Raw genomic sequence first — 14,701 nt, 5'->3', positions numbered from 1 at the left:
TGCGCTAGATTGGAAGAACTCCTGAGGAAAGGCCATTCTGTAGACATCCCAACAGCCTTTGCATCAGGGCACCTGAGTTGCCATGACCCCTGTTCTTGGATCTGTTGGCAGAGGCAGGAGCATTGGGAAAAGGAGGGTATAGATTTAAATTCTTCCTGAACAGGGATAATTAGGAGAGAGGGAGTTAAAGAGCCTCACTTCACGGGGCTGGAGAGAGGGCTCAGTAGTTAAGAGCACTGGCTGCTTTTCTAGAGGTCCTTGACTTGATTCCTATCACCTACAGGATGTCTTGTTCCAGGGATCCTATGCCCTCTTCTGGCCTCTGCAGACACTGAATGTGTGCTGTGTAGCTATACATCCAGACAGATTACCCATGCATATAAAATAAAAATTAAAAAAAAAAGTTGAAATACTTTAAAAATTAAAATAATTTATTTTAAAAATAAAGGATACAATGGAATTAAAGGGAATGTATATTCCTAAAATGAGATTTAAAAGAAAAAAAAAAGAATATCACTTAGATTCAGACACCAGCATGAAACTGAATTTTCCAATGTGGCTCTGACAAAGTAGATCACCAGAAGAAACTGAATATTATTTAAACTCTACAGTCTCTCATATGGAGAAGAATAAATTCCTTAACTGGAAAACAGAAAAGTTTTTGCAGTTATGTTGAAATATTTTCAAAACAAAACTTTTGGTCTTCATTCTTCAGGAAGATTTTAATGTATCGTGATATCAGTATTCTGAATACGGACAGGGTATTGGTGCTATATTAGCACCTGTACTTTCCTGGGAAGGGACATGCTCTTCCTACTTTTAATGATCTTATCTTTTTAAAAAAATATTTATTTATTATTATATGTAAGTACACTGTAGAGGGTATCATATCTCATTACGGGTGGTTGTGAGACACCATGCGGTTGCTGGGATTTGAACTCAGGACCTTTGGAAGAGCAGTCAGTGCTCTTACCCACTGAGCCATCTTGCCAGCCCAATCTTATCTTTAAAGAGAGAACTTGCTCAATGGAAAGAATGCTTTCTCTGCAAACAAAGACATAGGTTTTAATCCCTAGCAGGAACATAAAAACTAGGCATGACTGTGTCTCTAACCCAAGCATTGATGGGTAGGCACATGCAGATTCCCAGAGCTCACTGGCCAGCAAGGCTACCTCAAACTGTAACTGTCTCAAGGCAAAATGACAGAGAACAAGAGTAAAGACAGACTCCTGAATCCTGCTCTGGCCTCCACATAGTCACCTGCATGCTCATGTGCATATCACACACAAACATACACACACAGACATATATACACACACACGTCACCTACATATCCATGTGCATGACATACACACACACAGTGTCACCCACATACCCATGTGCATCACACATATACACACACACACACACGAACACAAACATGCACCCACATATATATGTACATCACACACAGATACACATGCACATAGTTACCCACATACCCATATGCATGCAACACACACACACACACACACACACACACACCACTATTAGGGACTAGTAGAAATAAAAAAGTTAAAAAGAATGATGCTAGATAATTTTCACACACAACTCTTGCTTGTTCAGAACCGAAGTTGGCAATATTGTTTAGGTGCTAAAGTTAAGGGAATGTTTAAGTGGTCCGTGAAATTATAAAGAGATAACTCAAGTGGCAGGGATGCTGGCTGCAGAGATATTCACAACTGTAGTTTCATAAGCCAGAGACAGAACTGGCTTGTAAGTTTTCAATTATCTTCAAGTTTAAACTCTCTGAATCATTTTTATTCCGCATAAGGAAATGGGAGAGTTTAAACTAGGGTTTTCTTAGCCTCTTCTATAAAGGGTGCATGAGTTGAAGACTCCTTGTGGAGTTTCGAATGAGCTTGGGAACTAGTAGAGTAAGAATTAATCGAGGAAATACATTTCTTTCAAAGCTAGCCTTTTGTTTGTAAAATGACCTGAGACTGCATCTGTGCTTACTTTGAGTTCACTGCATCTCTCTTGCTCTCCCATGATAAAATCCAGACTATGGAGGCTTGGCAGTGCCTACGGTTGGCATGTTAGGCTAACAGATAGCACGAATAAAGGAAGCTGGCCTTCAGCACAGGAACATACAATGCGAGCTGCCTCCTGTGCTGCGGAGTTTAGTGTGCCTCTGTGTGCCCCTCTTATCATCGCCAATTAGTACAGTCCCCTTCAGGCCTCTGAGGAATGAGATCTGGTTGTACCCCATCTGTGATTTTTTTTCACATTATTTTGCTCATTCTTTTTTTAAAAAAAAAATATCCTGCAGCCTAGCATACTGCAAAGTGTATAGGAGAGTCAACAGATCTTTTACAAGAAAGTAAAAAGGGTTGATCTTGGCCCACTCATGATTGGAATGTTTTATAACTACATACTACCTTAAAAACAGATTTATTTGTTTTTGTTTTTTCTTACATGCATGTAAGTGTTTGCCTGCATGTATATATGGACACCATTCATGCGTTTGGTGTCTACAGAAGCCAGAAGAGGGTGTTGGATCCCTTGGAGCCAGAGTTTCAGAGCAGCCATGGAGGTCCTGGCAACCTAACCTAGGTCCTCTGCAAGAGCAGCAAACGCTGTTAACAGCGGAGCCAGCTCTCCAGTCCCTAGACTAGAGTACTTGCAATAAAAGTTGCCAGCAGAGGGACTCTGCAAAATATTTTCCTACTGCCAACTTTAAAACATTCCTTACCCCTTTCACAAGAAGGTCAATTTTGGGGGGTTTCTTTTTAACAGAGGACAAGAACCTAGTGGGCTTTTCCAGACTGGAGATTTTAGGGAGTTATTGATACTTTCATAACACGCAGTGTTAAAAATGATTGAGTGTGTGCCCAGAAACCCTTTAAGTCATGGCTTTCAGCAACCAATTTTATTTGGGTTCAGAAACTTAAGCAAACAGGCAATACAAACCCTTTGTCATTCTTTAAATAAAAAACCAGTTATCTGCAATTAGTATGAGCCAATCAAGAATATTGTCTGTGCTTTGGCTGCTCCGTGTCTCTCCAAGGAGCCAGGCAGTGGGTAAGTATGACGGCGAAGTTTCACAGAAGGGACACAGGCATGTGGCTGGGTGATCCCTTACCTAAATGTCACTGAGCCAAGGCCAGTGAGGGAGGGTAGGAAGCAACCACCATTTTTGTTCCAGCCCAAGGCCTCATACATCTGTATATTTAAGGATGATTTGCAAAAGCCGTTAAGGTTTCCAGTCTATAAACAATTTAACAGGGCAGGAAATAAACCCAGTGGAAATGTTCAGATAGCAGACATGAGCTGAACATTGTGCTTGCGATTTGTTTTCTTTTACACCATGGGAACCCTAGTCTATATTCTGCAAGCCCTTAAGATGAATGGATACCTTTGCCACTTCTTCAGCTTCTTTCCTGCCTCCGTTGGGATGGCAACGGTTGCTGCTGATGCTTCAGTAGGGTCTAGGGGGAGGCTGAAACCCTGAGAGGAACCGGAAGAGTGTTACTTACTGCTCACTGGGAAGTGATGAATTCCTTGACATCGCTTTTGGTGACAAGTCATAGTCGCTGTCAGATCTGTAGAGGAATGACTCCCTTCGCTGGCTGTGCCCAGGAAAGGCGGCATGAAGTACCAGGCCTGAGGAAGAGCTGGCTTGAGGGTCCAGTGGGCTCCGACCTGGAGAAGGGCCATTTTCCACATCAAAGCTTAAAAGGGAAAAAAACAGGAAAGTCTGGTCAGTTGAGACCTGCAGAGGACAGTTCACATATATGGAGAACTTACAGGTGGCAGGCACTGAGTGCCAGGCTCACCCTGCAAAGCTTTGCAGCGAGCTTTAGTCTGTAGCACAGCTCTTGGTTTCAGTCCTTGCTGTTGTCTATAGATAGCCAAGTTCCACAAACGCCTCTATTCATTACCCAGGTTCACTGTTAATAAATAGTAACCCAGAATTTAGACCCAAGGGCAGAGCTTATGACCTCTCCACAGCCTGACCAACTGTCACAGATTCAGAACGGAAAGCGGAAAATAAATAAATAAAGTTGTTGATAATGAGCAACTCCAGAGGAAAGCATCTAGCATAGCTCTAGGTGTCAGACAAAAATATCATGGGAAGGCGGCTTCCTCGCTGGAAGACTTCTTCCTTACATAAATATCAGCCTCGTTAAAGAATCCAATTTGCATATTTCTGAATGTTTTGGGAACAAAGTGTTACCCTGAAAACACTGGCTGTCTGATTAGAGAGGCCCAGCCTGATATTTAATATTCATATGTAAATTTAGCCACATAAATTACTTAATTAATCTGATAACACCAAATTACTGTCCCAGGCTGCTGAGCTGGAGAAGAATATCATCACAGGCTGTCACAGCAGAGGGCAGGGAGATTCTGATCAGTGCCCCTTACCCAAGGCGGTGCCTTCAAGCCCAGTGCTATTTTAGAAGCTTGGTATCTTGAACATAAACAAGAGCTATGTGGTTTTTGTGTCTTGTTTCTGCCCCAGCCTGCTAGCACCGTAGAGCAGTGTGTCCTTCCCCAGTTTGCTTCAACCATCCCAGATGTTTTTCTTCCTGGATGCACACAGCCCCACTTAGCTTCAGATGGACCGAGACCACCTTCCCCTGTTTCTCTCAGACACACACTGCCCCCTGCTGTCTCTCACTGCTGAGAGGCTGTGGGGAGGGGAGATGGTCTTTTATCTAGTTCAGTTTCCTTTATGTTTATCCAGATGCCACTATCCTCCCAGAAATCCTAATATGTGCGCTCTCTCTCTCTCTCTCTCTCTCTCTCTCTCTCTCTCTCTCTCTCTCTCTCTCTGTGTGTGTGTGTGTGTGTGTGTGTCTGTTTGTATGTTGCTTCTGCTTATACTTCTTAAGTTTGCAAGGTACTTTCTGGCATATTATTTCACTAAGCCACACATACTCTGCAAGCTTTATAATATGATTCCATTACATTAGAGGTAAATAAGACAGAGAAAACCAAACATCAATATCTTGTTTAAGGAAACATGCTGGATTACTGGTTTCCCTGCACTCATTGAGATGGAGACCCTCCGCAGATGTCTGATAAAAACAGATGCTAGCAGCTCCATGCGTGCTGTTTCCTCCTATAGAGACACAGTGGTGATAAAGTTTGTAAATCAGCCACAGCAAGAGATTCACGTCAACTATGACCAAGACAATTCTTAACTATACTGAAGAAATGGAGATAAAGCCCTGTGGATATACATTCTTTATGTGAAAACACAGAGATCAGACTCTGGAGCTGAAGCCCCTCTGTGAAAAAAGTAGGTGCAGGGTCACAGCTGTAATTCCAGCACCGGAAGTACAGAAGCAAATCCGGAAAGCTCACTGGCCAGCTAGTCAACACACATCAGTGAAACCCAGGTTTGCTGACAGAGCCAGTGCCGAGAAACAAAGCAGAGAGTTCTTAAGGAGGCCATTTCATGTGAAGTTCTGTCTTGCACAAGCATGTGTTCACATGTGTTTACATGAAGACACACACATACACATGGATTTATTGAGATGAGAAACACTGTGATAAATGCTATTTAAAACTCATGAACTGTTTATTTCTAGACTTTTCCATTGCATAGTGTTGAGCCATCTTTGATGATGGGCAGTGGAACGCATACAAAGACCACAGACGAGGAAGAGCTGATTTAATTGCCGATGGGACACTGGAAGGCGCCTTTTCCCACTCCATATCTTTACAGCTGTTCTCATCCCCAGTTCCACAATGGCATGCTGGGTAATGGAATGCCATTTCTATTCTATCAAAAGTTGTCGTTGGTATGTGAGAGTCAGTCTATGGCCACTCCTGAATGATTCTCCAGGGACACAAAGTCCCTTCTTGAATAAGTCAGAAGGAGGCAGCAGATGAGGGAGTATGGTGCCGCCCTAGAGACTGTTGACCAAGGCTGCTTTCAGACTCCATCCAAAGGCTGCTAGGAGGCAGCCCATGAGGAGCCCTAGGCAAAGAGCCAAGCAGGTGCTGCAGCCACTTACTATGTGCTCCACAGACTTCTCAGAAACCCAGTGGTCTGGGACAGGCACCTTTCCAATGCTGCAGGCAGGTGTGCAATCCTTTGGACTCACATTCTTGCCAGCCTGCCTGGCTTGTACTTCTGAACAAGTGGAAGTATAATGAAGCACATTGCAAACCTGCCTTGAGTGAGATACTAGCTGCCGAGAAACTAAAGTTACTTTGTAAGGAAGGATTCTTGGTGACATGCAAATCTTTTATGTCCTGATTCTTTCTGTGAACTCTTCATATATACATATTATATATATATATATATATATATATATATATATATATATATATATATATATCCATAGGATACTAGCCTGTTCATATGTCTTGCCTTACATGCATAGAGCTTTCCCTGGAGGCCAGAAGAAAGCAGAGATAAAGATGGTTGAAAGCTACCTTGTGGGTGCTGGGAATCGAACCTGGGACCTTTGAAAGGGTAGCTGGCACTCTTAAGCACTGAGCCATCTTTCCAACCTTCTGAATTCTTCTTAATGACAAAGAGGGCAGGTTCTTAAAAGGTGAAACTGGGGTCAGCCAAAGCCTACAAGTGAACTTCTAAATTCCATGTAAAATTGTATCATTATAATTCATCTTGGTGTACATCTTCATAGCCTTTCGATAGTAAACCAGCAGAATACTTTTAAGAGTGGCTATACAGACACCATCTTAAGCTACAGCATGGGCAAGACCAAAAAGGTCAGTGTCTGGGGTGCCAGGCAGTCTGTAGCTTGAGTGCTTTGGTCAGTGCTCATGTGATACCACTCACTATTATGACTGTCAATGCTCTCTGTACTTATACCAGCATCTGGCCAAGTATACCAACCCTTAGAACTTCTTTCCATGAGTTTCCTTGTAGGGCTCATTTGTCTTCCTGCTATCAGCCTTTCTGTGTGCAGAGGCTATGTTCACAGAACAGAAGCAGGAGAAAGCAAGGCTGGGGGGAGGGTGCTCTGCCACACTTACTAAGTATGTGGGCCAGACGAGCTGACACTAGACTCCTCCCCATACAAATTCTTTCCTCTTTGGTTTTCTTTTCTTTTTCTCCTTTACCCTGTAACCCTGTAGCCTTAACTCAAACGGGAGAAAGCTTGTTGGATTCAGAAGAAGCCAGGAAGAGGTCTCAGTTGCAGAGAAGAAGTTTCAGTGAGAGACAAATGGCCTTTCACATTCCCTGGGGCACTGTTTCAAAGCAACCAGTACAGATATGGCTTCGGAACAAACATGAATCACCAACCAGACACCAGTCCCAGTCACAGCAAAAAGTAGTGGGCAGACATCACAATACATCCCACAGATCGAGGGAGTAAGGGGACAGTGTTGGCCAAGAGAAAGACTGAAGGGGGCCTTAACAAGTGAAATGAATATACACCATACAAACCAGAATACCATCAGGAAGAAAGGGGAACCCGCAAAGGCAGAGACAAACACGTAAACAGGGTCATCACTTATCTAGGGCATTTCCTGTCTCTGCCTTAATCAGGACACACATTTCATCTTCAGGCTTCTTTACATTCAAACATTATATAAGCAGTACAAGAAAGCTCTGTAAAACACAGGTAGAAGAAGAAAAGTGTCACTGCTAGTAGTTCAGTATTTTCTATCCACATGTATACATACATACATATATACATACATACATACATACACACACATACACACACACACATATATATACATATATATGTATATGTATGTGAATGAGTGAGTGGTGTGCATGTATGTGTTGGGGGGGGAAGGTGTACCCACATGCATGCAGAAGCCAGAGGTCAATGGTAGATGTCTTTCTCAGCTGTTCTCTACTTACCAGGAGTCTACTGGCTGACTTGATGAGCCCCAGGGCTCTGCCTGTCTCTACCCCTACCTCTACTCTGATGACGCAGTTACAGACACACACTGTTTCTTCACTAAGGTTTTACCTTGGTTCTGAGGCTCCACACTCAGGTCTGCATCCCTCCATGGCAGGCAATCTACGAGCTGAGCTCTCTTCCTAGCCCCCATCTGAATATTTTTTTGTACTGATTTGAATATGGATTTTTATAAGCTTTTACCATTCACTGTGGCTTCTAGAATTACAACTTCCCGTGTACTACTTAATTGTTCATCTGTCAGCTATACCATAATTTTCAGAACCATTCTCTTACGTTTGGTGATTGCATTTGTGATTCCAAGTAGTACTGGTGCTGGTGTAGTTAAAGTTGAACATCTACCCTTCCCGAAGTTACATTGGCATTTCAGGTGAATTTGGAGGATGCAAGCACATACATTTCTGATTTCGTGAGTGGCCATATGCTTGTATGGAAGAGGTCCATGTCCAACTTGTGGACTAGTTAAAGACACCCTCCTTCCAGGACAAGAGACCTGTCCCAGCAGGCTTGCTCACCCATCTCCACAGCATTGTCTGCAGTCTCTCTACTTGGTTGGGCCTGCTTCTCCTGACCCCATTGGCATCCCTACACAGCCAAGGGAATTCTGTCTAACATCTAAAGCTTTAACAGCTGTTTTCTGCTTAGTGGGAGATCTCCGCTGCTTGGGCAGTGGCAACATTCCTGGAACTGGCAGCCTTTCCCACTGCTGCCTCTAGTACAAGGCTCCCTTCCAACATCATCTTGGATCCCTTTTCCAGGGATCCTCTCTGGCACCGATGTGCCACACTGATGCCCACCCCTCCTCTGTGCGCCCTCACAGTTCTTTATGTACAATAATTGTTTTCTCTGTTCCCAAGAGATCAATTCCATAAACATCCATTCTGTTCCAAACCCCAAAGATGTGGGTGCTTAGGTCCCTTTTATGAAATGACTTAGTATTGACATACAATCTCCACACCTCCTCCCGTGTAACTCCAATCATTTCAGGGCTTATGTGTAATATAAAATGTAACACTAATTTTAAATATACAGTTAATACACTCCATTCTTTAAGGCACAGTAAGAAAATATAATCTGTACATGTTTGCTACAGATATATATTTCCCCAACTATTTTCTAGCCACGATTGACCGCACCCTCAAACCCATGGATATGCTGGACTGACTATAGCATGAGAGTACCTGCAGGTTTCTGTTTAATTCTCCATTTATTTAAATGCTTCCCAATGTATTGCTGTAGTCAAGGGAGGAAATATTACCTGTTTTTGTGTCTCAGATATTTGGGTCAGAATCTTGCAAACAACAGATTCTTTAAAAAAAAAAAAATGTTTCCCAAACCAATTAAAGAAGAATGTTTCTCCTGGCCTCTTTCTCCTTCTCACTCCCTACCCTTACTTTCTTTAGCTTTGACTTCTGTTGTTGCCTTCAAGTGGATCCATAAAGAATGTAACTTTCCTTGGTCAGTCTTATGTGGTAATGATGTAAGATTAAAATCTGAAAGAAACACAATTGTGTTTTCCCTAAGACAAGCCTGCAGAGCGTCGGTCGTACTACCAGCTTCCATCAGCTTTGTGATAAAAGCAGGGTCGTCATCTGCCTCACACCTCCTCTGACAGTGTTGGCCTCTCATCCCTTGGAATCTTTGCTAAGCCAGCTTTGGGCTGGTGACAGGAAGGAGCCAGCAGATGGCAGAAGGCACCACTCTTTCTCATGGTTTCCTGGCCTCCAATTTAAGCCCTTGAAGGGAGATGAGAAGTCAAACTTCCTGAGCTTGGAAGGAAAAAAAAAAAAAATCAGAGATAAAGAAGAGAAGTGCAAGGTGTGCATGAAGCCTTTGATTAAACCAGGAGCACCTCTGCCTTCAGGAACTCAAGCGGAACTGGGAGGCCACAGAATGGCCTTGCCTTTGTCCCTAGGGTGATGCTTTCCTGACTCCCAATTACCTGCACAAGGCTGCTGTCTGTAATGGAGAGTCATAAAGCAGAGTCCTAGGGATAGGTCATTTCTGAATCAGTGGAAACGTTCTCTAGCTGAGTTCCTTTGACTGACTCTAACAAATCTTCCCACTGGAGAAAAAAGATTTAAGCGCTCGGGTCAGCAGAGCTGCACACTGCCCTGGGGACCAAGCTTCGCGTTTCCTTTTGCTGTCTTTTTTTTTAAGCGACTCACCGAGCATGGTCTGCATCATTTAATCCTCACAGTTTGCTAGGCTTATTCCTTGTGACCTATTTGAAAGAGGGAAAGAACGAAGGCTCTAAAGTATACAACTTCATTTGAAGTGACCTCTTTTTTATTACCCTGTTATATAATCTGTGCCCTAGGTCTCCTTTCCTCCACAAGACATTCTTGCCTCAGAGTTTGTCATGTTGGGACTGTCTTCCTGGGCTTAGTGATCTTTCTACCTCTAGACCACAGCCTCTTAGATGCAAGACTATGCCTTAATTCATTTCTGCATTTCTAGAGCCCGGAGCTGACTCTCATATCAGAACACACATACATGGTTGTTGAATGAATGCAAGAATCCCACAGTTGACATCTCTTATCTGACAGGACGATCCACTTGGGTTAAAATGTTTGTCCGTCAAAGACCGCAGTGGAGTACTTGAGTCGAATTGCTCTCATTCTCTGACATTAACCTTCCTTCCCCATCCCCCCACAATACCCTGAGAATGCCACCCTAGGAGCATTAGTGTCTAGAGTTCATACAGGGATTATAGACATGTGGGAACGGTGTTCACAAAAAACAGTCTCATCAATGTTCTATTAGAAAAGGTTTTGATTTTTTTTCTTCTCATTTATACTTCGTTTAACACCTTCAAACACTTGCTTAACATTTGAAAAGTAAAAATAACCATTTACTTATTTCCTTGGTATTTACACTGTCCAGTACCTCTCTCTGGTCCTGTAGAAGGGAAGCTAGACAGGGATCCGCCCCTCTACTCACAATAGCAGAGATCCACGTTTATTGAACCAACTGGTGGCTTTCCTAACGAAAAGCTTTAACTGTGCAAAGGCACAGAGAGCATCATGAGGGGTCCATACCCTAGGCAGAGTAGAACTTCTCTGGGCACAGTAACAACAGACTAGTGCCATTCTGCCTTGAGAATCCACTTCTAAGCTCTATGACTCTCCTTGCAGACACCATGAGAAGCCTAGTGGTCAGCTCCTCTGCATTCTAGAAGCAGCTTCCTACTGATGTGTTTTTCTTCAGTCTCTGCTCCATTTTTTTTTTTTTTTAATCCCTGTGTTTCCTTTAGACAGGAACAATTCTGGGTTAAAGATTTTGAGAAAGGTGAATGGTCCTATTTCTCAACTGGGGGCCATGTGTATCTACTGGAGGTGGTCTCTTCAGAGACTGTCCCACCTTGGCCTCCATCCCATCTGCAGATACCAAACTCTCACACTATTGCTGATGCCAGGAAGTGTTTATGGACAGGAGCCTGGTATAGCTGTCCTCTGAGAGGCTCTGCCAGCATCTAAGACAGATACAATACTTACAGCCAACCATTGGACTGAGGCCAGGGACCCCAACAGAAGAATTAGGGGAAGGACAGAATCAGCTGAAGGGCATTGCAACCCCATAGGAAGAACAACAATATCAACTAGGCAGACCCTTCAGAGCTCCCAGGGACTAAACCACCAAACAAAGAGTATACATGAGTCATCCATGGCCCCACTATGTAGACAGCAGAGAACTGCCTTCTCTGGCATCAGCAGGAAGGGAGGCACTTGGTCCTGTGGAGGCTTGTTGCCGAAGCAAATGGGGTGCTAGAGGGGTGAGGCGGGAGTGGGTGAGTGGGTGGGGAAGCACCCTCTTAGAGGTAAAAAGGAGGGGGGATGGTGTGGGGGGGTTGTGGAGGGGAGACCAGGAGGGAGGGCAACATTTGAAATGTAGATAAATAAAATAATTAATAAAAAAATTTAAAAGGCTGATATAAATCTTGTCACAGATTTGAAACACGTTTTTTTTTGGTGGCTATTACTGTGGGTTGATTTTGAAAATGAGATTATTTTCCCATTAGGCAACTGAAGCCATTGGCCTTTCAGAGGCACTGGAAAAAACGAAGGGTCGGTCCGAAAGCTGTGTTCCCAATCCTGCTTGAAAATGCAATTGCTTAACATTTCAGGGATTTTTTATATTTTAGATTACTGAATGTATTCCCTCTGGGATAAGCAGGCCCCATATCTCCTTTTTAGTTGAGGTAGAAGGGCTGGAAGGTGTGGCAGTAACTCAAATAATAATCATGAAATTGGAAATCAATGCCTCGGCCGCCACTCTGCAGAGCCGCGAATAGCGTTTCCGTCAGTTAACATCTGGGCCCCAAATGTTATCAGTCTTGAGCTCTGCACCTGCAGACAGCCTGGCATTTGGATTTGAAAGATGTGCTTTGGGAGGAAGAAGCAGGGAGAAAAGCTGGAGGAAAAAAAAAAAAAAAAAAAAAGACATGAGATCAAATGGAAAAATAAGATTCCAAAGTCGCTTCTTCTCTCTGAGGCAGCCTGGACAGAAAAATTGTACTTCTTTTTCCCAAAGATGCCGGGCACAATGACCACACACTGAGTGTACCCCACCGGGTGCTGCAGACTCAGTATGTCACCTGATCTCTTTGTGAGTAAGGAGGAACCTTTTCAAAATGTATTTATTTAAAAATTTTAGAATGTGTAGACCTTTTTTTTTTTTTTTTTCTGCTTACAGTATAGGCACCACTTGAATGCCTGGTGCCTGCAGAGGCCAGAAGAGAGCATTGGATCCCCTGGAACTAGAGTTATAGTGGCTGTGAGCTGCCTGATGGTCAGGAATAGAACCCAGGTCTTGGGGCCAGAGCAGCAAATGCTTTTCACTGCTAAGTCTATCCAGCTTTCAGGAAACTGCTTCTAAGGGATGTAGAAACTTAAGTTCAGAAAGTTTGTGTGTAACTTGCTGACAAGCATTCAGTAATTTGATGGTAGGGCCTGGATTTCAACCTGTGTTGATTGACTATGTTAACTACTAACTGGTCACCTTTAGACATCTCTTCTGTTTTCTTGCTTCATGGCTTTATATGAGGTCAGCCTCTGTGTTCTGAACTCTGCTCTCTGCACCTCAGGACATGCTCTCTCTTTCCTGTATCATCATTTCCGTTTTGTATAGCAGCAAACTAAACCGGAAGATCTATCTAAACAAACCTACCCCCACCCCCACCAATGGATAGCCATGAATTCCACTGGGATCGTGGAAATTGAAGACCTTAATTACCCACTAACCAAAGGTCCAAGGAGTGGTAGAGGAAAATGCTTCTTGCCAAAAGTAACACTGGATGAAAATCTAGTTGTACACAAAAGATCATTGAGTAAAATGCAAAAATTTTAAGATGTGTTGTGAGGTTCATGTATATGTGTGTGTACATGTGTGTGTAAATTATATGACAACAAAGACATAAAGTCAAAGAAGGGAGAGGTGGAAACACTTTATGAAAGATCTTTATAATATCTATAAAATGGTGTCACATTGCTTTTACTTAGACTCTTATAAGCTAACTATTTTACTGTAAATCTTGCACTCACTATTAATTTTTTAAATGAGAAGTCATAGCTAAGAAAGTAAAGAAAGCGGGAAATGGCAGCATATAATAGACAAGCTTTCAAAACAGAGCAGAAGAAAAAGGAATGTAAGGAATTAAACTAAAATTTGCCCAAGTATAGATTTCTTTCATAGAGTCCTTTGGGGCGACCTGCTATCTAGCTGAGTAATGGGCAGTCTGGGAGCCCCAGGGTTGAGTTTCACTAGGTCCAGCAGCCAAGCCTCAGCCAAGCACAGCTGCCATCCAGAGACCGACCATGCTCAGACAAGGCAACATCCAAGTGGGTCCAATCAATCCACTCTGCTCTCACTTCGTTCTTTGTCCGCAAGAAGTCTGCTACACAGCCAGACTGACTGTGCGCTGAAGCCCCTCTGACTTTGCAGAGGCTGTCTAATATGCAAACTGTTCTTGACGAATTAAAATCTGCTAAGAGGACAGATAAATAAGATGAAAAGAGAACGAATTATATGTTTAGACCTGACCACGGTGTTAGTATCTTCAAGATAAAAATCACCCACGTTCTAAAAATCACCCACGTTCTAAAATTAAAGGACAAACATTTTTCAGGATGATGTGGAAAACATCTCTCAACTACAATGCAGCTTCAAATAAGGAAGACAGAGACAGGGTTGGGGGAAGAGGTTACAAAGAACTGCACCAAGATGAGAACAGAATGCAATTCGAATGGCTGAATTTATACAAACAAGTAGTGTTTCATGGCCTCGACATTGTCTGGCACAAAGAGGGTCACATCTTAACGATAAAGGAAGAAATATGTGTGGATTATATAGTAGTCCTAAATGTTTATGCAACTCACAACAATTTCAAAATACATGAGGCAAGATGGATAGACTGAGAAGAAAGGAAAGAAAAATCAGAATTATCAACTCAGTGATTGATAACGGGAAGCACAGTAGCCTAGGGCAGACAATGAAAATGATGCATAATACCATGCGTTTCCCCTTCTTGACACCGGTAAAGATTGCAGCTAGCAATGGTGGAATACATGGTCTTTCCAAGTGTGCATGGAACATTAACCAAGATAGATGGTCTATTAGGCAATAAAATAAGTCTGGGTAACTTAAAAAATATTAAAGCCATGCAAAGTTTGTTCCCATTGCAGAATGAAATTAAATAAGAAATTAACCGTAAGGCCAGGTGTTGAGAAAGTAAAGATATTCTAAATAGCTCTTGGACCAAAGACCAAGTTAGAAAGGAAATAACAACTTGAGGGTCC

The 14,701-nt window shown here is 42.8% G+C and overlaps 1 protein-coding gene across 5 annotated transcripts in view; it reads right to left on the bottom strand.

Annotated features, from left to right (window-relative positions):
* Pde4b (phosphodiesterase 4B) overlaps positions 1 to 14,701 on the bottom strand; it is a 524,127-nt gene that overhangs the window by 116,376 nt on the left and 393,050 nt on the right. For all 5 annotated transcript variants that reach the window (XM_021199490.2, XM_021199494.1, XM_021199491.2 and 2 more), the window contains one exon: positions 3,519 to 3,713. In XM_021199490.2, the coding sequence (XP_021055149.1) occupies positions 3,519 to 3,713 (195 nt within the window). The remainder of the gene's footprint in view (positions 1 to 3,518; positions 3,714 to 14,701) is intronic.

This window comes from Mus pahari, chromosome 6 (genome assembly GCF_900095145.1).
Source record: "Mus pahari chromosome 6, PAHARI_EIJ_v1.1, whole genome shotgun sequence".
Taxonomy (NCBI): Eukaryota; Metazoa; Chordata; class Mammalia; order Rodentia; family Muridae; genus Mus; species Mus pahari.
Note: the sequence above shows the minus strand (reverse complement) of the source record. Positions and strands in the feature narration are given on the sequence as shown.